The 27,053-nt window shown below is 33.0% G+C and overlaps 1 protein-coding gene across 1 annotated transcript; it reads left to right on the forward strand.

Annotated features, from left to right (window-relative positions):
• Positions 1-685: 685 nt before the first annotated feature.
• On the forward strand, positions 686-26,839 carry LOC133187674 (uncharacterized). Its single transcript, XM_061323089.1, has 4 exons — positions 686-807; positions 23,660-23,887; positions 24,946-25,560; positions 26,409-26,839. Exons 1-4 carry the CDS (start codon positions 696-698, stop codon positions 26,837-26,839), a joined length of 1,386 nt encoding a protein of 461 aa, XP_061179073.1. The 5' UTR covers positions 686-695.
• Positions 26,840-27,053: the final 214 nt, after the last annotated feature.

A 27,053-nucleotide genomic window follows, 5' to 3' on the forward strand; every position in this document is an offset into this window, starting at 1 on the left:
TAAATTCATTTATGAATAAATATTAATTATTAAAGAAGAAAGGTCAATATAGCAAATTTGGAGGGACAGGTGAACTTACAATCATGATGTGAGGTAGTGTTTTAATGTGTACAACGACATGATATCTGTAAACGTTGCCTGTTATTAGTTTGATTTATTTTCGAAAGCTTTCTCAGTAGTGATCATATATGTGTAACCGAAAAAAAAGAAAACAAATGCTTCTTAAGTGTGTTGAATGAACTGGTAACCCATATACATATCACAGAGTAGCCCAAAAATTGAAGAAATGGCGCCAAGTGTCATCGTTTGTATTTAAATTCATTATAAAAGTTAATCATCAGCTATTAGGACAGAGTCGTCTACATGCAATATGAATACTTAATTTACACGATCAACAGATAAGAATCCTCAATGTAACAATAAACAAAATGTTAGGAATTTTAAATTTTTCATTGTAAACATGAACTTACAATTCGCAGCCATTTAAATTGAAGTGAGAATATTAGAACTGTACTGGGTGGAAGTTTTCTGAGCATGACTGTATTGTGTAAAGGATGACGTCCCAAAATATCTTATTTTGCATACTCCTTGTTACTAACTTTACGAGGAATGGAAACTTCCAAGTTCTGTATCAAATGGACGAGACAGCGACGGGTTTTCAGCAAATTTCCACATATTTACTTCTATCGGAGAATATGGAGAATTTTGAGAAGAATTTGAAAGTATGTGAAAGTACATCGAAGGTGGTTCTAAACGTTCTTCACTTGGTTTTATCAGATCTTTCTTCCATGAACAGCTCATTAATAGGTAGGTAAAAGTAGATGATCTTCCTCTGATTCAATATATAATGATGGATGAAATACATATTTATTAATAATAAAACATTAAAATTCCTGTCTCTCAAATCAACAAAATGTTTAAAAAAAAAAATGCACATGAAATGTTGAAAAAAAAGGAAAAGAGGCTTTCCTGTGGTATTTTTTAACACTGTGTATTTATAACATGATCCATCAGATATTTAAACGTTAGACAGAAGTATATAATGGCTGCAAAAGGAGATACAATTGTGTAATGCAGTTTTCCGTATTGCATACCGGATGCAACGTTTTTAAAACTATTGCATGTATCTAGTCAAAAAGGTCAATTTTTAAAAAGCTGAATAGTATCTAATTTTGAATATAAATAGAAATCTTAAATACACTTCTATATTATTGGCAGATGAGATATGGTGGAATTGAAAATAAGTAATTGTAATAAATAGAGAATTATATATGAAAAAAATCTGTATCACACCCCATATCAACCCGAGACTCCAATATCAGCCCGAGGGCCGAAGGCCAGAGGATGCAAAAATCCTGTATTATTGAACAATTATATAATAATAACAATTAATAGCGATTCTCTGTAACCACTTAAACTTCTTTGCCACGCATGGTCATCGATTTTGACGAAACTTTGCCCATTATTACAACTTGACACCAGAAACATATATCAAATAAAATTTCGTTGCTATGTGTCTTGGTTGCCATGGTAACAACCAGAAAAGTTGAAAAAATTGAGATTTTCAGCTACTTTAAATCTTTAATAAGCCTTAATAAAGACTAAGAAAAACAAACACACTATTCTCCCAAAAACATGACACCTTGTTGGCACTTATGCTATAAAGAAACTATTTAGAATTTATCTCTAAGTAAGTGGAACCATGGGTACATTTGGAATACATTTTAGATGCTGAAAAATGCTGAAAAACGCTCAATTTTCACAAATGATAGATGTTACATGATCAAACTCAATCAAAAACCTAAGAAAAGCAATGAAATATATTTACCTTATGTAATTAGGTATTGCCAGTATTATTCTAAAAATAACTTTCATGGTTGCCATGGTAACACAGTGTCACCATGCAAAATCTGTTGCTATGATTGGATTAATGCTACTATCTTGAGGAAAAACAATAAAATTCATGACTGGCACATATACATCCTTAGGACCTTGCAACACCGACAACATAAGAAAAATTGAGATTAATTGTTACTTTGCAGTGTAACCATGGAAACAAAGTACTAGTTGTTTAAAGTGATATTTTTTTGCTGCCTTGGGAATTTACTAACCTTTTAATCAAGAAACATATTATTTGAATCACCTTGAATAGTACTTATCTCATAGAACTAAAGTTGAATATCATATATTGATAAAGGTTGTTGAAAAATACAATGCTGTTGCTATGGTTACCAAGAAGAGAAAATGTTCGATTTTGTTAATTTTTTGTCAATATTAGACCCTATGTGCCAGCTTTTTGCATCCAGTTAGAGATTGGGTGGTAGTCAAAATTGATAGTCAGGTTAGTTGTTCACATATATCAATCATAAAAATTTTGGGAATCTACATACAAGGGCACGTATCCAAGGAAACAGAGTATTTCTCAGATTTTTATGCATGTTTTTTCGCCTTATTTCCATAGCAACGCACTATTTAAAGAACTGAAATTGAATTTTTTGAAATGTGAAAATTAGGGTCACACCTAGGCCTTTAAAAATTGATCATCAGTTATATAGAAATATGCTTTTTAAAAAGATAGGATAAGATTAAAACACTAAGAGAGTAAATTTAAAATCCCTTCATGGTATTAAAACCATGGCAACCATTGCCAACCTATAAGAAATATCATATTTTGTCCTTGGTATATGTTACAAGGATCTCTTGTCTATTATTTGCTTGCATTTCAACCTATAATTGTTTTTATTCTTAAGTGTATGACTTTATAAAATTAAATGAACAAAATTATTACTTTTGAATACTTTGTTTCCATAGTAACGTATGTTATATTTGATTTACCAAACATGTTTATCATGCATTTAAGACATCAGACCTTCAACTTTCAGAAACAGTCATTGCCACTTGTTTGCTTTGCTGCAAACGTTAACTGTGGGACTCTGAACATGTTGAAAAATGCCATTTTTCAAACTTTACAACATGTTGCTATGGTAACCATGACACGTAGCAACCAGTTTTTGCCTGATCTGAATTAACGGTATCAAAGACTTTTATCATAGAGAGTTTGGAGAAATTCTGAGACTATGCGTGCCACAGCTCCTATATAAAAGTTCAAGTCATTACAGAGAATGGCTCTTAAAACATTGCTGTGACGTCATGCCTTTGTTCTTGCAGTCTAAAAATTTACCTGTAGCCGTCCGATAATAATAATTAGCAGTCCAATAATATATTATCGGACGGCAGTGATAACAAAATCAGACAGTAATTAAAACACAACAACTAGAGTGAAATTAAGGTTTAATTTGTCCAGAAACCAAAAAAAAAAGTTAGGGAGAAAAAATTCAGGGAAAGAGAACGCGAGGAAATTAAGTTGTTAAAAATAGCAAATCCAAGAAGAAACTGGAGTTTTAACCTTCCTCAAAAGTAACACTTTCCATTCCGTTTTTTGCAAAGCATTTTCGATACAGCAAATTTAAGCCAATTTAAATCCATTTCTGATAAAGAACCAGTCTGCGAATCTCTTCATTTAACGAAGTTTGTTCGCCACAATGACCGCACTTTTAAAACACAAGATTTTCATTATATCATCCAATCAAAATTTTAAAATAAAAATCCGCATTTTTACTTTAAATGCATTTTGAATATATCATCCAACACTGTATCTTTATCAATGTCAAACGCACTTAATAAAAAAAAATTTCGAATCATAAAAAAATCCTTCATCACCTAACCACTGTCCATAATTCCTGCTAAGCCAAACGGCTGCCATTGAATGAATGAAACAAAAGAGTTCACTCACTGATTTTACTGTCTAAAGAAAAAAAAACTTTCTCTTTTCTTTTGTCTACTTATTAGATGGTTTCAGGTAGAAAACTATTGATGCCTGAACTCCTATTGTGTAATTATTGAACTCCTCCAGGTAACTTTTGGACATTTAAATAGCAATGTTTTAAGTAAGATATATGCCTCATACAATTCTATATGTAAAATTATCAGACTGTTTTCGGCCCTAACGGGCCTCAAACAGTCTGATAATTTTACATATAGAACAGTATTCGGCATATATCCATTACTTATCAAAGGAACTGATGTCTTCATTTCCTGATTGTGTTTTAATGGAGGATAACGAAGAGCAATGCAGCTCCAAAATCCAATTATTAAACATAACAAATTGAGAGCTAAGGTGACACAGAACCCTCGAAAATTCAGAGGTGGTACAATATATCAGGTCACAGCCATTTTGATCGGGTAGGAACAGTCATCCGTAAAACAACGGTATGAAAATATTGGCCTAACAGTTTGCATTAAAAAATTCAGTCATCCTTTGGCTTAATTTGTTGTCAATCTGGCATATTAATCAAAGTATATTCAGTTAAACTGCATTACATTTATAGCATCGAATTCTATGGTGGCATATGTCTGCCCCCTGCATGCAAGATAAATCATGTCAACATGCGAGAAAATGTATGTAATAGAGGCAAAGTAATCATTAAAAACATCTATTCCTTCTTCATTTGAAAAAGCAACAGATACATGTATATCATCATTAGTAGAAGTATATTGTAGGGGCGGAATGTCTGTAGTAGGTTAAACTTTAAATAAGTCTCCTAAAAATTTCCAGTATAGTCTGGAAGTAATTTTTTGTGGTGTTCTATGTTTTCATGATGATTTTTGATCGCATATTTTTGTCATATTGTTAAACTTATTCCCGCATTGTTAACATTTTTCTCGGTTGAGAGTTTCTTTTAGACTTTTGAGCCAGATTTCTTAATCCATTTTATAGTTCTATACGCAGAGACGAATTGAATCAAAGTTTGTCTTTTGGGCGAATTACAGCCGAATCTTCAGGAATACATTCATTTAAAATACTCAAAAATATTGATGTAAAATTGTTTGTTGCTTGATCTTTATATATATATATATATATATATATATATATATATATATATATATATATATATATATATATATATATATATATATATATTGCACATGTATAAACATGTAGAAGATTTATATTCTGGGACGATCTACGAATGCTTGCATTACGTATTCCTAAAAAAAAAAAAATGAAAATAAAAAATGTGCCTCCAGATATATTCACCCCTGTTTATTTTTTTAAAAAAGGATAAAATTTATAGGTTTCGGGCAGATTTTCAGGGGGGAAAAAAATCAGAAAGACCGAACATTAAAAAAAAAATAAAAAACTATGCATATCTTTGGGAAAGAATAAAAAAAAACTGCTATCACGTAAGGCCATCTTAAAAAAGAAAATGATTGTCTGTCCTCTACAAAATGGTCCGAATCACATGTACTATTTTCATAGATTCTTGGAAAACATTTGCCTTTATGCTGACAATTTTATTTAATTGTTAACTTTAACTAGTGCTAATTGTAACGGGAACCGTTACAGATGTTCCCCAAACGGCTCCCCAACCCCTTATGATGCCCCATTTTCTACAAGCTTCAATAAATTAGACAATACTTTTGTAATATAGATGGACACTTTATTTTTAAGGGTATTTCTTTGGAAAACTACTCCGATATAGCCATATGGGTATTAGCCAATCAAATTTCAGCGCATGTGCTTGCACATGTTTTCTACATTTTTCACATTAATTTTCTAATAGTGTCTCACAATACATACAGTTGTGTTAAATATTAAAGAATTTCATTGAAAAATAAGAGAGATGTAACCCTTTAAGTATTAGCCAATCAGAATTCAGCATACGCGCATGCATGGCCTTGCATTCAGTTTTGATAATATTATAATGTAGGAGCTCTATGTGCCTATCCATGTCGTAAATTTCATCCTCTTTTGTTGACAACCAAGGGAGTTATAGACATTTAAAGTTTCAACCAATCAGATTGCAGCACACCCGCATGCGCGTGTTTTCAAGAAATTTCCGATATAACATGTTGTAGCACCTTATAATATATACTTATATTCTAAACAAGGAAATTATTGAGATTTTTGTATCAGCCAATCAGAGAAGAGCGCACGTGCATGCGCGTGAGTTCACGCTAATTTGACCATGTTATCTTGTCTAGACTACTAATGTATCTTTATATTTTGAGTTTCAAAGCAATTCATCAAGAAATATCAAAGTTACGGATTTATCAAGTAGATCAGTCATTTCACTCATTGCACGCGCGCGCACGTGCATGCATGTGCGCGCAAAATGACCTTCGTTCCGAACACCTACACAACATGCCTATTAACCCTGAAAAGGTTTCATGTCAATCGGATGAGTGGTTCTATGAGAACACTCCCGGACAAAAAAGTACCAGAGAAGAAAGTAGAAAAAAAGAATAATAATAATAAGAAGAAACAGAGTAAAAACAATATGTTCCCAAACTTCGTTTGGGGAACATAATTATGTCAGGATTTTCACAACCGTATTGTAATCGAGATCAGTGTCATATTTTTTGTCACAAGCAGTAAATATAAAGAAACATGAAAATGTTGTTGTGAAAATTAAATAAAAAGAAAGTAATGATTGAAGAAGGGTTTAACAACCCTAAACTCTATCTTAGCACCTTCTCAGCTCAAGGAAAATGACCACAGAAATTATCAGTAAATCTCAGCATCGACAGCACATCAACAGTATTTATCAGTATTTATCAGACTCAACAGTAAAGACGACAGTAATTATCAGTATTTATCAGAAACAACTAAAAATATCAGTAACAACTTACAGTAAGAATAACAGTAAATATCAGTATTTATCAGCAAGAACAGCACAGTACATGTATCAGTAATTATCAAACATTATCAGTAAAGTTTGGGATTCTCAGCACTTTTTTCGTCCAGTAATATATCCAGTGCTTTACTTATATTTATTCAAATCAGCATATTTTCAGTAAGAGGATTTAATTTATCTATGTTTGCATGTTTATATGACAAATCTTTCGCTCGAATGATTGATGTTGAAGAACTTCTGACTTTAGCATAAACATATGTTCCTTTATGATCATTTATGAGATAGCTTATTAACCTGAACAGTTGCGGAATGAAGCACTCTGTGGTCTGAACTGACCAGAAGTGGGTCAATAAGCCTGCTAGAACTACTCCAACTGTAGATGTGTAGCTTGGTGGACTGAAAAAATTGGGATGGACGATTCTGGATTAATAAATCCAAATTCTTACCTCAACTGTACAAAAGCTCGATTTCAAAAAATTAATTCTTAGACCCCTACCAACTATTGTAGATGATATCTGCACGAAACCCGTTCGATCGAATTATCATGAAAGAATAAATAGGCGAATTTTTCGATGGTCTCAATTTCAGACCCAGGAGGGCTACTAACAACGGTTATAAGGAATGTGTTGTTGTAGAAAAAGTAAAAGAATATGTTAGTAACATAGTAATATTTTGAGATGGCATTTTGAAAAAAGGAATAATAAAAATAAATCGAGAAACAGCGCACTTTTTTGTGCGCAATAAACATGCACTTCTTTTTCTACGGGTGACACTGTAACTCTGCGGTCTGTCAATATAAATTTTTTTGGAGAGCTACAGTTCTTTATCAAGATCTACTATTGACTCTCCTTGATAATATTACTAAGGCTAAACTAAGACAAAATTTTGTTAACAATATGAGTGTGTGGGATATCTGAAAAATCAACATTTCAGTCTCCAAATATTACTTTTTTGCTGGATATACCAGAAAGCTTTTCAATAGACCACATTGTTAAAATGATTTTTCAGCATTCGGAGCTCGATTCAGGAAGCAAAAGAAATTACTACTATATAGGATCACTAACCTCTATCTATATACATTCCGTGCTTAAAGGTGCAAGGTCAGTATGTCTTGAAGTTCGAAGTGAATCAGATACATCAATAAGAGTACCTCCCCCAAATGAATTTCGATCTGCGAAAAAATGTGGAAAACCCCTCAAATGAAAAAATATTATTAGCAAAATTTTCTTCTGAATGTGTTTCAGTAAAACACAAAATGATAATCATTGACAAATGATACTAATTTTTCAATTTTGTTCTAATAATACTTCTTTTGTTTATATGAAAAATATCTAAATTATGAACTCTGTCGCTTGAAGGTCCAGTGTTTGATTCAATATCCCTAGACAGCAGTAATTACATATTCATAAGTTTAAAAGAAAACAGGCATGCAGAAAATATACTGCATAATTTTCCAATACAAATTTTGAATGTTTATTTACAACACTGGTATGTTTTCAACAAATAAAGATTAAATGTATAAAGTTGAAAAAACAGAAACTCAAGTATTTGATTGTGCATCGATTTCATAGATAAAATAAAATCCAGATGCGGCTCGATATTGTTCTAACGTATTACCCATATTATAAAACGGTTATGCACTGTAACAATATCATAGGTTGGTGAGGGAAAGTAAAATAAAGCCGCAAAAACAGCAAGGTTTAGAACGCGCACGTTTAATCATTGATATTGTAGTGAAAAACTGAGACCCATTGCAGATATAAACAGAACAAAAACATTACTTTGCTAGATCTAGAGTACTGTGGAATCATCATTGTTCGTGGGGGATCAATGTTCGTTGATTTCGTGGGTAGCCCTTACCCACGAATTAACGTCCCTACGAACATTGAAACACACATACATTTAACACAGTTGATTTATTTATCTTAATAAAATATGCAAGTTACCCACGAAATTACGTCCCCACGAACCAGTCATATGTTGGTTACCCACGAACATTGAACCCACGAACAATGATGATTCCACAGTAATCAACATACCTTTAACTCTGTCTATTGAAACTTAAATCTATTGTACTGGAACATTTCAAATTGCGTGTTTGTAAAAATTTTCGTTATTTCAAGGGTCCTCTAATAAAATAATTATTGATCCGATAATATTTCTACAAACCTGAGTTAGCTGTATGCAATATCTTGTTTAAAACGATAGTCATTTAGGGTAAAGTTGCAGTTTAAAATAAAATCTTCACAAAGATCGAATACAAATATGAACAAAATATTATATCGGTCAAGAATAACATGTATTGATCAACCTGCTCTTAATGGCGAAGATATACATGTACTAAAAATATCATTGTGTACTCAAAACAATACACATTTCAAACTTAAATGTCGAACACTGATTCATATCAGTCTTGCGTGGACAAAAGATGGACAACTGATTTGAATTTCAGATTTTTTTTTGTTAGAAAACATTCATTTTCGCAAGTCACCTGTTAACCGCAGAAATAAGGCAAAATGGTTTTGGTTGTAGAGTTGGTAAAGAAGCACCCCTTCTCACAAGTTTAATAACTTTATTTATCAAGTTTATTATCAACTAGGTCATTCAATTAATTAATGTATGAGATATTGTATTATTATAATGAAAAAAGTGTGATTTTCTTCCTTAGGGTCGATCACCCTTAAAGAACCATATAAGACAAAAAAAAATTTTAAAGTTGCACTTGTGCCCTCGGGTTTATTTGTAGATTTCTAGTATACATGTAACCCCAGACTGTGAATTATACTGTGAATAAAGAAGTTCATTTAATTTCATTCAAAGTTAGTCAGTTAATAAATATAAAACTATTTCTTAAATTGAATTAATGTTGAAGGGGAATTCAAATATGACATACTCTAGAGTAGTACTTTGAAGTCAAGGAAGGTTCTCATATTGTATCCATACAAATCAAAGAATATACAGTACCAACCAGACCCAACCTGACACCAAAGCAGTCCCCGGGACTGCATTGTGACCGCTCTGAGACTGCTTTGGGACCGCTGTGGGACTGCTCTGGGACCGCTATGGGACTGCTGTGGGACTGCTCTAGAAAGCAGACCCAACAGTCCCTAGGACTGCTTTCTGGGACTGCTTTGTTCACTCATGCGTGAAAAAGGTTCTGAGTAACATGATAGCTCCGCCCCTTGTGTATTCTGAATTTGCAGCTCCTTGTTGTTGTTTTGTTTACTTTCTGCAGAGAGGTGTTTAAGATAAAAGCAAATATATATATAAAAAAAAAAAAACAAAAAAAAAACAAGTATTGATTTCTTACAAAAATTAAATAAATAGAGATAGTTATACATGTAATTACTAAATGTCTTCAGAGGGCTGTAAATTTACACAATTGTAGTCTAGAATTAATTTTAAGAAAATAAAAGTAGTTAAAAAGGGAAGTCAGGGGATGGTTTTTATCCCTTAAATTAAACTTCAATACATGTGTTTGAAAAAAAATTATCTAGGCCTATTTAATAAATTAATGCTGTCAAATTACATATGTACTCAAAGTTTGCATTAGTACTATTTAAAAAAAACAAACAAACAAAAAACAAACTTGTCATTTCAGTAAGATACATGTATTCAGATGAAAGTACTGTACTGGATTTTTTTTTTCTTAATTCAAAAAGCTAATACCATGCTTAAAACAGCACTCCATGCAATTTTTTCCACCCTCAAATAAAACCTAATGATTTATTTAATGACCATGAAATAAAATTATTCTACCATTCTTCTGTCACATAAACAATGTGAACAATTATTCCGGGATTTATTTATGAATTAGTTTTTAATTTATAAACAAGTCATTAAAAGAGTACATTTATTTAAAAAATAAACATTTGAAAATATCGGGAATTGTGACTTGTTAAGGTCTTCCGTTTCCAACGGAAGACCTTCTACTGATTGTGATGATTAAGATTATTCTTTTTTTTTTTTCCTAGACGCCAACTTTGACGCTTCATATCTTCCTCATTTTTAAACAGATTTTGTTCAAATTTTCAGAGCTTTTAGACTTTACAAAACACTGTCAGAATACCGTAATACAATTCGGAAATTACCTTCTGTTCACGAGTTATTCCCCTTTGATTGAATTTTGCATGCCTCCGATTTCCAGACAAAGGCTCAGAAATGGTTATAATTGGAGCACAAAACCCTTTGAAATTGAAAAGAGGAAGCATTGAAGTTGTGCACATCGGTTTTTGTTTTTTGATTTTTGCATTAAAAATGGCGCTAGAGAGGGGTCAAAAGTTAGAACGCGGAAAACAGCAAAAAATTTGACATATTTTCCTTTATATCTTGAAAACTGGAAATATTTTGTTAAGACATGTAGAACAAAAGTTGTGCATAATTGCAAGGGCTTTCATATTATACTATTTAAAAGGGGCTGGCCCCTATGATTAGGGATCTTGGGCCCATAAAAGTTTTTGCTTTATAACTCAAAAACGGTAAATATTTCGATCTGGATCTTTGGAACAAAATTGTTCTTTTACACCTTTTTGATCTAATGAAAATGTTGCTTTGTTCGAGTATACCATGGGTATTGCGTAAAACGTATTAGAAAGCTGGCCAGGTAAACAGGTAACGTTTTTCATTCGGCAAGGAAATCAGACCTCTTCATGTGTATAACTTAAACAGACTTGCTATCAATAATATACCCTGCGGTATTTAATGTTAATTTTCTTTTTAATAAGGTTTGAAACGTTGTTTATGGTTCACTATTAAATTATTTATTACAACTAGTCTTTCTTTTCTTTTTTAAATTAGATTAATAGTGTTCTAAAGCGGAGAATATTAAATCTATCTTTCTACGTTTATATTACAACAAACTTTGTAAGTGATTTTAAACTGTATGCATTGAATAATTCACGATCATTAGCTGTATGCATATTACGGTCTCCATGTTCAGCTCGATGTTTAGTTATGTAACCCAACGCGCGAATCCCACGCTGTTGATCGAGGTCACCAGTGTACTAGCCACCTGTGGCCATAAACAAAGCTAGTATTTTTGATCGCGTATAATGTCAATTTTGTACAAAGAGCTGTTAATTAATGGAAAGTTATGTTTTTAATTATATCGAATCAGTACGACTACTTTACCGATCTTTTATAATCTTAATTCCAAACACTGGTGCATAAAAATCATTTTGAATTTTAATCGCTGTTTTTGTCTGTTCACGCAACAATACATTTACATCGAAATATTTCGAAAAAGCTGCCGTAATTAAAGTTGTTAGTTAACATCTTACTGATCTCAAGAAAACGTTATTTTGTTTGAGTCTTGTGTTCTAAATGAGCTAGAAGCATAACACATATACAGGTAAGCGTTTTCATTCAGCAAGTAAACAAGAGCTCTTCATGCGTGTAATTAAAATAAACTTACTATAAATAATAAACCTAGCTACATTAGATGCTAATATTCTTTAGAATCGGGTTCTTGAAGTGTTCAGAGCTTTATTTCTAAATTATTTACTGACAACTTTCCCTTTTATTTCGTTTGTTTTCAAATTTGGATAAACCAGTCTACTTAACAGGGAAAAAAGATAACCTTTTCTTCTTATCATATAAAAACAAACAATAAAGTTAGAAAATAAAACAAAACTTTAAACATAGACCATTCACAGCCATTAAGTACACGCCTTTTACATTTACCTTGTGTGTTTACAATTATGTAACCCCTCCCTCGATAGCGCGTGGCAGAGGAGGTCACCGGGGATCAATCGGCGTGTGATCCAGCGACCTAAGGTCATACACAAAACAAACCATAGAATGGCCTTTCCAAATACATTTTGTAAACTAAGTGATGAGTGGATAAATATGTTGAATCTTTCAGATTATTTTATAATATCTTTGATTAAGTCGCTAGTACATTTCAATTTATATTTTATTCGCTGAATTACAAGAAAGTTGCATATTAATTTTATTTTTATAAACATTGTATTTCTCGATATCGAGATAATTGCGCTTTGTGAAAAATTACTTTAAAATCATTCAGAATCTTTCATATTATTTCGTCTTACTGTTTATCACTCGCTCGTTTTAATCAACTAGTCTTAACTGACTTCAAATTCAATGCATTTCGAATGCCGAAAAGACCACTTTGTTTGCGTATTAAAGAAACAGTTTATTTATCTCTCTAATGTTATTATTTAACGAGTTGCTATTTCTTTCATGAACATTAAACAGCATGTATATAATTATCACGATGATTGTACGTAGAGGTCACATTTTTAATTGTCAGGAAAATCGAAAATAAAGTTAACTACTTTTGAGTTTGTATTATTTTCTTCCTAACTTACAATATTATTGCATACAAAATACTAGTTCGGACGCAAGTAACCTAAGTATTTCACTTGTATTTGAAAATTCTATCGAGCGTCGAATGAATTTTACCCGTTAAAAAGTGTACAAAAAAAACTTCCTATGCAGTTTTCTTTGGGAATCAATTGGCTTAGATAGTTTACTCCGACATGTGTTGACAAAACTCACGCAATGAGAAGCCATACATTTCAAACTTGTGACCTCTTGGTCAGTGCATGTGAAGATTACGCACGACAATTAGTGTCTGGGAAACGAAGTATGTTTTATAAATGATTTGACAGGTTAAGATTTGTTCTCATTCTAAATTAAATACAAATTTACACAATCCCGTTATTTCTTTGTTATTTTATACCGTCAGTTATATTAGAGATTGTTTTAAAAACGTGTTGTTTAGGAAGATTAACCTTATGCTTTTGTTTTATTTCATCTAATAAACTGAATTTTCCCATGATACGAATTACTGGTACATGCATGTAAGTACGCGTAAATGCGGTCTTATTTGTTTATGTGGAAGAGCGCCCAAAATAAATACACTTCGAACTGGAATTTCCCTATTTTACTGTTTAAATCATAGGTCCGCTCAGCTGACGAGTTGTTTTAATAACGGTTATAAATTATATCCAAAAAAGTCCTGGCAAGCGATCGTTACGCTTGGTTACATTGCAATTAAACAGGTATATACTAATAAGATATTAAGATACTATCGGTATATATATTTTCACCTAATATGTTTACATTGAGTGTTTTCATAAAAATAAATTGCTGGAGAATATCATGTTCTCCCTGATCATATCGATAGCGCGTAGAAACAGCGGTTTATGTATATGAACACACGCTTTTGTGTACAAAGCAAACGTGTAAATCAAAAGGATGGGGAAAAACGATGAAATAAAAGCATTTCTCTATCAACTGAAATTATTGTCTTTAGACAGATAAAAATAAATGAATATTTGCCTGAGAACATGTGAAAATTATACCCAAATACAATGTAACGAAGGATTTTCGGTTTAATCCGAGTACACAATAACAATGTTGTGTACATGTACATGCAGAATACCTCTTTTTTATCCTTCGCCCATGTGATCCTCCTTAACGGAAAAAATTATCAGTAAATTATATTATACCGAACGAGGTTGAAAAATGACGAACTTTATTTCTTAAAATTAACAGGAATTATCAGACTTTTCTCAAATCACTGTAAAAATGCCCTAAAAACTAAAACCGTCTGGTTTGACTTTGTCAACGCGTTTTAGATCGGGTTCGAGATTTTTATTAAATATCTGGAGTATTTCGCTTATTCTGCAAGTCTTTATAACAAGATTAGCTTTTTAAAAAAAAGCTGAGAGTCAGCCACTGGAATATAGAAAGACTTAGTTTCTTTCTTGGTTTGTGATGGTATATGATTTGTTTTATCCATCATGTTGTGTTCATTAAAAGTCATTGTCGTCTAAGTTAAAATTCGCCCAGTCGTTTTCTTATTTGTAACATAATTCTGTACATAATAAATAATCAAAGTACTTACAGTACTGAAAAGCGCTAAGCTAAGTTAGTTAATAGAACTCTGGTGAATAAGTATGCTCTTTTTCAACAATTGTCACAGTTTTACTTACATACACTTTTTCAGAATTTAATGTCGATCTTATGTGTCTCAAAATGTTAAAAAAAATTTAACGTTTGACATGAGCGTAATTTAACTACTTAAAAAATACCTTCACCTAGGTGCTGAGTAATTATTTTCATGCCCAGACTTTGATCAGATTGATTACGATCTTTGGAGCATGAATATGCAAACAACTCAAGTAATTTGTTGCTATCGCGCAAAATCATATTTCTATCGATGTGGCCCATCATCGAATACGGTACGTAAAAGTGATGACAAAAACAAATACTAATACATGTACAATAGTACATTCATACTGGCGTATAACTATTGCTTTGTCATACCGGTATTCATGTACACCAACTCATTTTTTAATGTTAAACATTGTTAAGAAAAAAGTGCAAGCAACTTTACTGGTCTTCACCGCTAGATCCATAATAAAATTAAGATATGATAGCACTGCGCTAGATCACTACAGCGGTGCTATTTTTAGAAAATGCGCTTATCGGAATATCTGAGGTGCTATGTTTAGAAGAACATAATGCCGATAGGAGTCGTTGATTGGATGATTTCCTGTTTATGAAGACTCCCTAATAAGCGCTTGCGCATGCGCTTAGCGCTTAATAAAGCATAGAATAAATTTTAGTTAAACTACATCGTGATCATTATGATGACCTCCGATTAATTTCTCTTGGGCGCGGACATCAGATAAAGTTCGTCTCAGAAATGAACAAAGCCACTATGATCCCAATCATTGAACGTGTAAGAATGTATACATTTTCATTTTTACTGTTAAATTCTATAAATAATATAGATTAATATGATGCTGAAAAGGAAGGTAGACCTTGGGTTAGATTGTGTTAATTATTATTAGATAAAAGTTTTTTAATCGTGCAGGTTCGAGGCAATGCATGATAGGGGAAGGGGGAGGGTGTATGTATATTTAATTCAATTTCTAAATTTAAGCATCCATTTTAGTGTTATTAGGAAAGAAAAGAATTGCTTCCAAAATAAAGTAATAAACTGGAGATTCAAAATATTTTATACATACAGTACGTATACCCTAAAATGATACTGGATTCCATCTCGCCCACTCTCTCTAATTGGGGGGGGGGGGGGCTGTCTACAAATCCGCGCAGTTTCTCTCAACTATCGCAGTTCTACTGTGGTCAGTTTCTCACCTGTGGGCGCGGTTCACGTGCACAAGCGGCACTTACATGTACATGTCTATCATCGTGTAAATTATAAGAATTTACACATCTTAAGTGATATTCTGACGTTTTCATAACTTTCATCATTAAAGTAAAGAGATTCTTTTTTTTACACTGTCTTGGGACCTTTGTGCAAGTGGATTATTGTGTGAATTCCGACCCGTACCTGTCTTATGCAAGGTATTGATCGAGGGAGTCTTGCATCAGGCATTCAGAGGAATACAAATCCTTGAACTTGCAACGGCGATTGAGGGTATATATCAAGTGTTAAATGTGCTCTGCATATAAACTTCTCATCTTCTATAAGAAGCACTGAAATATTTTCATAGTATCATATTTCCCACTTAGAACAATCTCTTCTTTAATTTTACGTCGAGAACGACGAAGAACAATGCAGTCTATAAATAGATCGAGGTCGCGTCTTTGTTTAGAGGTGTTTGTGAAGAATCACGCCCTTTGGTTGGAGCAAATAGCACGAGTTTCTTTAGAACAAGTCGTGTACATCTTTTTCCCAGAATTCCAAATTATGCAAGCGTACTTGCAGTTTTATCCCACCGTAACTAGTCAGCCCGTGGGCTGACTAATAAAAAAAAAAAAACACTGGCAGATTTAGAGGAGGTTCAGGGGGCCTGCAAGCCCCCTTTTTGTATCCAAAATATACACAAGATTTAATAAATCAATTTTTATGTGGCTTTGGGCCCCTACCCCGACCCAAAACTGATCGGGCACCCTTTTCTAGATTCCTTTATCCGCCACTGAAAAAAAGAATGTGTTGTTCTCTTGGATGTCGATATCTGAATTATATTTTAATTAAACATCCTGTCTAATATATCATGGGCGCCCATAATAGGACGATTATTTGTTTTTTTAAAATAAAGTGGTTCTTACAAATGTTAAAAAAAAACTTACAAACGGCTAAGTAATTATTTAATTCATCTAGAACAAAAGTTAGTTTTGTTATTTGCTTACATAATCTAACTTTTATAAATTAACACGAAAGTCGTGCGATCGTATACAAATACTCAGAAGCAATCTTCATATTTAATGAACGTATAGGTGAATAAATTGCCTCTCATCGCTATACGTATACCCCCATCCCCGAAATAAATAGAATGTTTTCCTTCGCAGCCGGTTATGTAAGTACAAGTGAGGATGGAGCTTTACAGAAGCAGGTGATGTATTCCGAGAGAAAGGCACTGCCTATTTTATATACATGTACATTCCTAGGGACCTGGTTTTCTGAACCGATGTCACTGTTATTCAAAGACCTAGCTAGAAATTCTCTCTCTCTTTGAAATGCAGGCCCGTCGATCGTAAAAAAATGACAAAATATTTTCAATTTTTATTATTTACATTTGCAAATATTTTTCTTAGGTGAACCTATTGAAGAGAAAATATGTTCAATTCTGTACAAACTTATTAGGGGGTCAGAGGTCATGGCGTGACCGTATCACACAGCGAGATGATATCTTGTCTACATATTTCTGTCCCGGTGACACTGGTTTCGGAACTTCTAAGCCGTTAAAGCGATGAAAAAGATAAAATAATTGAAACATATATGTTTTTTTTCGTTCAACAAATGATCATTAGTTCTTTCTTCGGTGTGAAGAATGTTTTTAATTAGCCTAAAATCACGCTTACCTTTTTAACCCGAAATTCCTTTGAAGGTATGTAAACTGAAGACGATATCACCGCTTTTGACTTCATATAAAGAACTCATACAATAATAGTAAGATCATTCTCAGTAGCGATCATTGTTTTTTTTAATTATAAATAGATATTTCCTGAACTGGACTGCTGAACAGCAATATTTAAGTATTCAAATGTTGGAGCGAGGAGAACTCTCAAGACCAAACAGCTTCTAGGTCACTTCGCGTCACAACATAGCATGAATACGGCGGGCCGTTCGTTTAATAAATGCAGTTCTTTTCAGAAAATTCGTCTCAAATGTAAATAAAAGTAATAAACAACAATGTTAAAAAGTTCTCTGGGAAATGAACTTGTTTGGTACCTGATCAAATCTGAGAAGCCCTTAGGGCTTCACAGGATTTGATCACGTGACCAACCAAGTTCATTTCCCAGAGAACTTTTTAACATTGTTGTTTATTTCTTAAATAAGTATCTCATCTCCCAAGCCCAGAGGCCCAAAGTAAGCTTTTCTGTTCATAATTCTTCAGCTTTGTTTGTTTTCTTGGCGTATATAAGCGTTATCGTCGTTGTCGTTCTAAAGTTACTTGTAAAATTTTCTCATTTTATCTTATCAAGAATCACTGAGCCATAACAACGAAAATTAACATAGAATATTTTTGGTAAAGTTTTGTTCAAATGAAGGGTCACATCCTCTTTTAACGGATACATGTAGTAAAAATTAGATGGGGTCCAGGCGCGGATCAAGGATTTTTTTTCCACGGGGGGGGGGATCCCAATAAAAAAATATTTCAACCCAGAAATTTCTTGACGAGCCAAAAAAAAGAAATTCTTTTCACAAACGTGAAAAACCTATTTCGTGTGTGTGTTTATGTGCGCGTGTGTGTGTGTGTGTGGGGGGGGGGGGGGTCGTTGACTTTTAAAGCTTCATACCTAAGACTTTTCATACCATTTTAACACAGATCCGCGTTATCGAGGAAGGGTCTGCGTTTTCTAGGGGGGGGGGTTTACTTTTACTTGCTTTAGTATATACATTTAACTGCCCCCAACCCCCTCTAGATCCGCGCATGGGGTCATTTGAAAATAGTATTCTCAAGAACCCATGGACTAGAATGAGAAAATTTCCAACATAGCATACATTCATTTTATTTTTCAAATCTTGATTCCAGGGAGAAGGTTTGGGCCGGAAAGAGTGTTCATAATTTAACATAGGAATTTATATATCCCCCCAAACGAAGTGTGTTGGTTTGGGGTGGGGGTGTTTTGAGTCTTTGAATCACACTGTCCGTCTGCCTAGCTGTCCGGCTGTACGTGATAGTTTGCCCAGGATATAACTTTGTTATGAAGAAACTGGAAGGTAATACTTGGTACAAAGATTACTAATGATCCGAGGGTGTGTCATGGTTTTGATCCAACATCATTCCGGCAAGTTCAAGGTCACTTAAAAAAAATAGCAAAGTTTTGTCCGACTCATTTATCTCTAATAGGGAGTCACCGGAAGCTCACTGGATACAGGAATTGCTTATGACAAAAAGAGTTTGCCACGACCTTCATTCAAGGTCATTCCTGTAAGTTCAAGGTCACTGACAGAAAAGTGTAAGATTACTGTATGTGCTATAATTTTGGAAGCTCATACTAGGAACAAAGATTGCTTATGATCCACCGGTTTGAGATAACATAGTACTAGATTGGCAGAAGAAGTGGCAAAACTCGTGCCTGGATTATAAATTTATAAGGGGTGGGAGGAACACAGGAAACTTTTTCTCAGATTGCTTGAGATGGGTTTGTCCTGACCTTGAATAGAGGTTTTTCCCGCAAGTTCAAGGTTACTGGCAGATAAATATTAATTTTTTTTCCATGCTATAACTTTGTAATATAAAATCACTGGAAGCTATTACTTGATACAGAGATTGCTTATGATCCAAGGATGTGTTTTGACCTTGATCCAAGGTCTATCTGGTAAGTTCAAGGTCACTGACAGAAAAGTGCAATATTCTTTTTCAGGAATATCTTGGTCATTGAGTATCACTGGAAGCTCATAATTAGTTCAAAGGTTGTTTTTGACCTTAAAATAGGTCATTTAGGCAAGTTCAAGGTCACTGATATAATAAGTGTAAAATTCAAAAAGGTCTAGTCGCCCACGTGGCGCAGTTGTAAGAGTGTCTCCTCTAGAGTCATGGATTAAGGAGTTGATCCTTATGTCGCAGGTTCGAATCCCACTATGGGACGCAGAGACCGATCCTTCAGATGAGACCGTATAAACTGAAGTCCCGTCTGGCAGTAGGTGCTGGCACGAAAAAGATCCTTCACTGTTCAATGGCCATGAGTGCCGAGTATAGGTCAAAATTTGCAGATCTCCATCGGCAAATATGGTGGCGTCTCCACATGATTGAAAAATTCTCGAGAGGGACGTTAAACAACATACACACAAACAAACAAACAAACAAAAAGGTCTTTAATTTTGTAATAGAAAAAATTGCATGCATTTGCATTTCACTGAAAAGATGATAAATATATCATCCAAAGTGTTAAATTCGAGGTCACTTAGAATATGATGTTTTGGATGAATAGTCTGAAAGAATACGTGACTGTGAATTTTTTTTTGTCGATGACATACAGATGGTGTTTGCTCTTAACCAGCTGCAGAATGTGTCCTGGCTTGACGCACGATTATTTGCACAAGTTCAAGTTCACTGACAGGGGAATTTTACATTCTTTTACTGTCTTTCTTCTGTTAAACATTGGAAGTTGATGCCCCTTACAGGATTGTTTATAACCTTAAAATGTTGCATGACCTTGACTCAAGGTCGCTATGTTCTGTCCGGAGCTCCGACGGAAGACCTATTCGTTGCATTGCAACGAGCTCGGCTCTAGTTTCTTATTTCTTTTGTTTGTGTTCACGTGGCCGATTAATACAATGGGATTGTATAAAATGGTGTCAACACCTGAGGTTTCAATCGCCTTTGGGCATAATTAGCAGAAAGTCAATGCATGTTATTTGGGTATCAGTGTTACACATCACTGAACACGCTGGTCAACATTGACACCAATTTCAATCTATGTTATGCAAAAAATCTTAGTTTCAATAATTGTGTATAAATTTATTTCGGGATTAATTAATTTTGAACATAATCTGAGAGTTCCATTTGCGTGATTTACAGATGTACACTCGAACATTGATATAATAAAACACTTAAAATTGAGAATCTAAAGATAATTAAATTGGGAAGTCATTGAAAATAATCATGACTGAAATATAATACTCGGCAATGTTTAACAAAGAATTTTTCAAAAGCTCCAATACTTAAGAAAAATGCATTCAGAGTATAGTATGGGAATCGGCCTTGCTCTATAATTATTATTATCTATCTAAAGCTAATTCTGATATAAAATAAACAATTCAAGTTTAATTTTCTATATCAAAAAAAAATTGAAAACCAATATCAATCACAAAAAATGAAGAAATTGGTTTATTTTGGTTAAAAATTAATATACCAAATAGTTGTGTTTAAATATTCATGTTATTAATAGGTGTGAACGTCTTCTTCATTCAATAATTATAATTTGTTTCTATACGCGTACTGTGATTTTCTTAACAGTTCAGAAATGACTGTCGCGTAAGAATTATAAATATTTGTTGATACTACTCAGAAAGAATTGCTCATCAATTTCAACTGCCTTTTGTATAGTTACATTGTTTATTGGTAATCTCATTCTGAGTAAGCTCCGCCCATTAAATTAATTAACCCCGCCCACTGGGACTGCTGGGACTGCTTTCTGGGACCGCTGGGACTGCTGGGACCGCTGTGGGACTGCTCTGGGACCGCTCTGGGACTGCTTTAGCAGTCCCAGAAAGCAGTCCCCGGGACTGCTCTGGGACTGCTTTGTGTCAGGTTGGGTCTGGTTGGTACTGTAAAATTGTGCTCCTAATTAATTTAATTCCACTAACAAAAATTTACGGTAGTTAACTATAGTTACTATTAATTTATACAGTGGCGGATCCAGAAGTTCATGTGGGGGGGGGGGGGGGTTGAGGCCCGTTGGGCCGAAGGGGGAGGGCATGGGAGGGGGTGCCCCCCTCCCATAGGTGGGGGTTCGGGGGGCCTCCCCCGAGAAATTTTCTTAAAAAATGGCTCCAAATGGTGCATTTTCTTGCATTTTAGATTGAATTAATTCGTTTTTGGCCACTTTTTTTTCTAGGTGATTTTCAAGACTGACCTATCCTAATTTTCAAGAATTAGAACAAAAAAAAAAGTAATAAATTTTGGGATTATTTTTAACTTCCATGTAAACTTGAAAAATGAGACTTTTCTTAAAAAAAAAATTAAATGTAAAATCTGATAAAATTAGAAATATCGCCATTTGAAATATAATATCCAATTCTTCATTTTAAAATGCACATCCAATGTGTCACATGTGAAGCTCTGACTACCAAAATACAACTGATGTGCAATTTCCCAACACTTAGAAAATTTGGATTCTGTGTAGAAACCCTTATTACTCTTTTCAACTACTTGACTCTACTGTAAATATATTTTGAAATATAAGCAAATAATGATATATCATATTGAAGAATAAATATAAATTTATTATTTTGGGAAATTGTTGGAATTATTGCTTTTTCATGGGGGGGGGGGGTTGATTTATAATTTCTAACATAAATGCACCATACTTCTATTTTTATCTTATCCATGCACTTACCAGCCCAATGTTTTGAAAAAAAAGTCTTGAAAAACAATAAAAAAAAGTGGCCAATTCTTGTTTTGACAGGATCTCTATTATATACATATAAGTTTTACCACAATTCATTATACAAAGTTGTAACCGTTAGTTGGGTTTTATTAAACATCATTCAACTGTAATTTTAAAAAAATGCAGACCATTTGCTTTTTAAAATTGCATTGTAACTTCTATCTACAAGTGTGCTTTTTTCTGAATAATAATAATAATCACAGTTTATTCACATAGTTCAATAAAGTAAGATTCAATTTTCGAAGAATATTACTTTGGCAATACCAAAACAATACCTGTAATAACTATGTGCAGTTTTGGTTTGTTAGTGTATGACGTTGTGTCATCACTACCTGACTACATGTAGCTGCACGGACTATCATGATCTCTGTATTCATGGTACTGTTGTTATATACCTGTGTATTGTGTGCGCTCAAGCGGAAAGGGATTTCACATGGGTCTGTATATTTCACCTCTTTGTGTAAAACAATGGGCTTGGATAGAGTCTCATTTATGCAATATATTGTTAAAATGACACTTGTAAAAAAAAAAAATTTGATTGGGTGGGGGGGTTTTCCCGAACCCCCCAAACCCCCCTGAATCCGCCACTGTTATATACAGGTAGTTGTACAGAAAATTTTTGATTAACCGAACTATATTTATGTTGCATCTTTCGGTTACTAATAACGAATAAATCTTTACTTCAATAACTAAGAAAGCCCATTTAGGACTTATAAAAATATTTTCGAATTCGATATAACGAATTGACGAATTTGTTATAACGATTTTAATTCGTTATAACAATTTCTTTGAATTCGTTATAATGAATTTAATCTGTTATATCAAATTTCTTTAATTCATTATAATGAATTCAAAAATTTGTTATAACGAATTAAATTCGTTACAACGAATTCTAACACTTGTTATAAGGAATTAAATTCGTTAAAACGAATCCGATAAATCGTTATATTGAATTGATATGTATTTTCTGTAGGCCCCGATTGTTGAATTTGATTAAACGAATTTAATAATTTCTTTGAAAAAGTTATTTTAATGAATTTAATCTTTTATAACAAATTTCTTGAATTCGTTATAATGAATTCAAAAATTTGCTATAACGAATGAAATTTGTTATAACGAATTCTAAAACTTGATATAGCGAATCAAATTCGTTAAAACTCTTTAATTTGTTATCACGAATTAAATTCGTTTTAACAAATTCGTCAATTCGTTATATCGAATTCAAAAATATTTTTGATATGCCCTTAATGGGCTTTCGTTTCTGTTCATTTATTATGTATTATTATTTCCTTTTCCATCATATTTATCATACGTTTCTAGGAAAATAATATGTGTTTTAAAAAAATCAAAACCCGTGAAAATGACAAATATTTTTATTAATTGAAATTTTATATCTACAGATGTCCTAGTGGATAATGTTTGTAAAAGGAACCCATCCTTTGTTTTTGCCAATCCAGCAGAATGCCAGCTTTATTACAACTGCTCATCAAAAAATGGTTCATTTCTTTCCACATGGCCTGATCACATGGCAGAATGTCAATATCCTGATATGTTCTCAACAAAAACGCTTCAATGTGAAAAGTTTACAGAAGTAGAATGTGGGGATCGAAAAGAACTCAAAAATCCTTGTAAGTCTCTCTCTCTCTCTCAAATGGTTAATTCTTAAAGAACATTAAATAAAATTAAAATATTGAAACAAACAGTATTTATATATTTTTGACGCTAATTAATAAACCGAAACAATTTCGTTTCTTATATGATCCTTTATATTAAAGAAAATACTTAAATAATGTAATGATTTTTATTAAATAGAGAGATAGATGTGCTATATTTATGATAAATTACTTCAATAACATGTACGGTAACGGGTTATGTAAATTAAATTTTGTTGTTCAATCATTTTTTATCCAAAAGGTGGCACATAACAAACTACTTTAGAGAGTTTTTCTTCGAATGAGATTGAGATAAAGTTTTAAACCAGGAGATTTTTAACGAACTGAAATGAATAATAAAATGATTTAGTTCATTGAATACTTATTTCGTTCATACAAATTGTCGGTTATATTTTCAATAGATCATTTTCTCATACAAAGAAACCAATCGTTTTTAAGTGTCTAACGTTAGTAAATAAATAATGTATATCTTTTATTTATTATCAATCAGATTTAAAGAGAAAGAATATTTTTTCTATCATTTGCCTAAAATCTGGCACTTTGACTATGTGCCAATATTTTTTAAATATATATTTGTTCATGAGGCATTTTTTTCACGACTAATTCATGCTTCACGGTTAATGAGCTTTGCTATCTTGGAAAATTCATGGTTCAATGTGATATTTGTCTGTCCCTATGAAAGTTGTTCCTTCCATTCAAAGAAGCTATTCTGGATATATTTTCATGATTTTTATTGCACAATATACATTAACGAATGCATGAGATATAATAATATATTTTCCAGATATTTCTAGAAATTTGTGACATTGTGCATGATTTTCTTGTAGTGGGGAACTTAAGTAACACCTTAAAATGTTCATTACAAGCCAAACATGTGAATATAGAGTACCAAATCTACAATATTTATATTCATTATTAATTTTAAAAAGAACAGATCCAACCAATATTTTACAGATTCTATACTAATACAGCTATAACAGAACGCAATTATTTGATTATTTTTTAACACACAGGTGAATATAAATTATATGCCGATACAATTTTCACATGTAAATGGCAAAACCCTAGTTGTAAGGGGAGAACAGACGGGTTACACAAGGGATATCAAGGTCCAAACTCTTACATCAACTGTTTCCAAGAACGTTTGATTAATACAGGAGTTTGTGAGGATGAAGATATTTGGAATATATATAAGATCCCCTACAATGGCACGTGTACAAACCCTTTTGAAGTTCCTCACAAAGATGGCGGATTTTTGTCTAGTTGTCAAGGAAAAACAGACGGGAATTATCGTTTTGAGTATGATAGCTTCTACATGGGGCAGGGGGATTACTTCGGAGTAGGTAGACAATGTGATGCATTCTATCGTTGCGAAGGGGGCGTGGCTACAGCTGTCAAATGTCCGAATGGAAGTGTGTTTGAATCTCAAAGTAGAGCTTGCAAGGCTGGAAATCACTCCATAGAATTAGGATGCCAGCTATACTGTAACCCAAACTTTAAAATGTGGAACGGGTTTCCAAATAACTTGGCAGAATGTCCTTATCCCGAACAGTTCTCTGACGTCACTCATAGATGTGAAAACTTTACAAAGGTCACATGTGGCTCCCGCCCTGAGGTCAAGGACTTTTGTAAGTATTTTTAATACACTATAATTATATTTTAACTGTCATCGTATTGGCATGTACAAAATTAATGTTTTTGTTTTTCTACCTCTTTAATGTCTATTTAATCTTTCAGTGTCAAATTGGCAGAATGCAAGAGTTGCGATGTATATCAATCTTTATCTATTAGAAAAAGAACCAAATACATGTAATAATTTATTTAAGTTTTAAACCAGGATGTGATATGTTTGGTCAAAATTTTATTCCGAAAACAACAGAAAAAAAGATTTTCAAAAAGGCTAGGGAACTGTATTAAAGCGTGAAATTAATCAATGTTAAAATATGAACTAAAGAAATGAAAGAAAGCTTTTATGTTTTCCTATCTCAAAGGAAATCATGTTTGTCAGTAAATTATATAAGGTTAATATTAGGTTACTGTAATAGTTTTTCTCCATTTCAACTTTCAATTCAAAGTTTACAAAATAAATAGCAAAAGGTTTTCCATATTCTTTATATACCGTATTAAGCATCTGGTATCAATTATCAATTATTGGCGACATAAAAGCTTATTAACTATCTCATAACCTTTCATAAAAATTCTAAATATAATCATTGAAACAAGAATCCAAATTAATTAAATAAACCAATTGCAGTGAATTAAATCAAATCATTAATTGTATATTTTTTTCACTAAGTATTAATTAACGCAATGAAAAGCAACAAGTACCTGTCAAATATGGAAGGTGTCTGTAGATGCTGCAAGAATTTCTAAGTAAAAAAGGTTAATATAAAGATTTTTGTAGTTCAATTTTAATTGTGCAATTTACACAGCATTTATATAAATCTAAATTATTTTTCAATTTAATTTTGAAAAGGCAAGTATTGGGTGCAGCTGTTCATGAACCGACACACAGGACGTTGCGAATCGTTTCACTTCAGCTGTGCAGGTTTACCTGACGGGCTTAACGAACATCCAGTCAAACGACCCGGCCCTTATTATGTTATTTGTCTCAAAGAAAGGCTAATACAAGAGGGAACGTGTCCCTCGGACAGTGAATGGCAGACAGAAACATTTCCATACAATGGTAAATGCACTCAGCGATACGCAATTCCCGTATCCCACTATGATATCGGTCTCCTCCCGGATTGCTCCGGTAAATCTGACGGGAACTACCAGTATCTGAAAAAATGTGATGCTTTCTACAGATGTGAACAGGGTAATGCAACTGCCGTAAAATGTCCTTCAAACACTATCTTCGACACTAGCAGTAAAGCTTGTAGAAATGATGGTGTCTGCTCTAGATGATATATCTAGTTCTGTATTTCAATTTAATTCTGTATTTTGATAAACAGACAACATTGCGCTTATTGCTATTTTTTCATTGTAATATCGTTAAAAAGATTCATTGAAGTATGCACCATCAAACAGGTCTGTTCTTCTTGAAAGGATTTACAGGTCAAATTCATAGGAAATAGAAACACTTGTAAATGATATATGTTGTAAATAATAGTTAAAAAGA

This window comes from Saccostrea echinata, unplaced genomic scaffold (assembly GCF_033153115.1).
Source record: "Saccostrea echinata isolate AGI-Se365-2 ecotype Australia unplaced genomic scaffold, CSIRO_AGI_Sech_v1 ptg000015l, whole genome shotgun sequence".
In the NCBI taxonomy this organism is placed as follows: domain Eukaryota; kingdom Metazoa; phylum Mollusca; class Bivalvia; order Ostreida; family Ostreidae; genus Saccostrea; species Saccostrea echinata.

Excerpts from the sequence above, each read along its gene's own strand:
- LOC133187674 (XM_061323089.1), top strand. The coding sequence starts at position 696 with ATGGAGAATTTTGAGAAGAATTTGAAAGTATGTGAAAGTACATCGAAG. Across the intron at positions 808-23,659 it reads CATGAACAGCTCATTAATAG|ATGTCCTAGTGGATAATGTT; the intron begins GTAGGTAAAAGT and ends TTATATCTACAG. Across the intron at positions 25,561-26,408 it reads CCCTGAGGTCAAGGACTTTT|GCAAGTATTGGGTGCAGCTG; the intron begins GTAAGTATTTTT and ends AATTTTGAAAAG.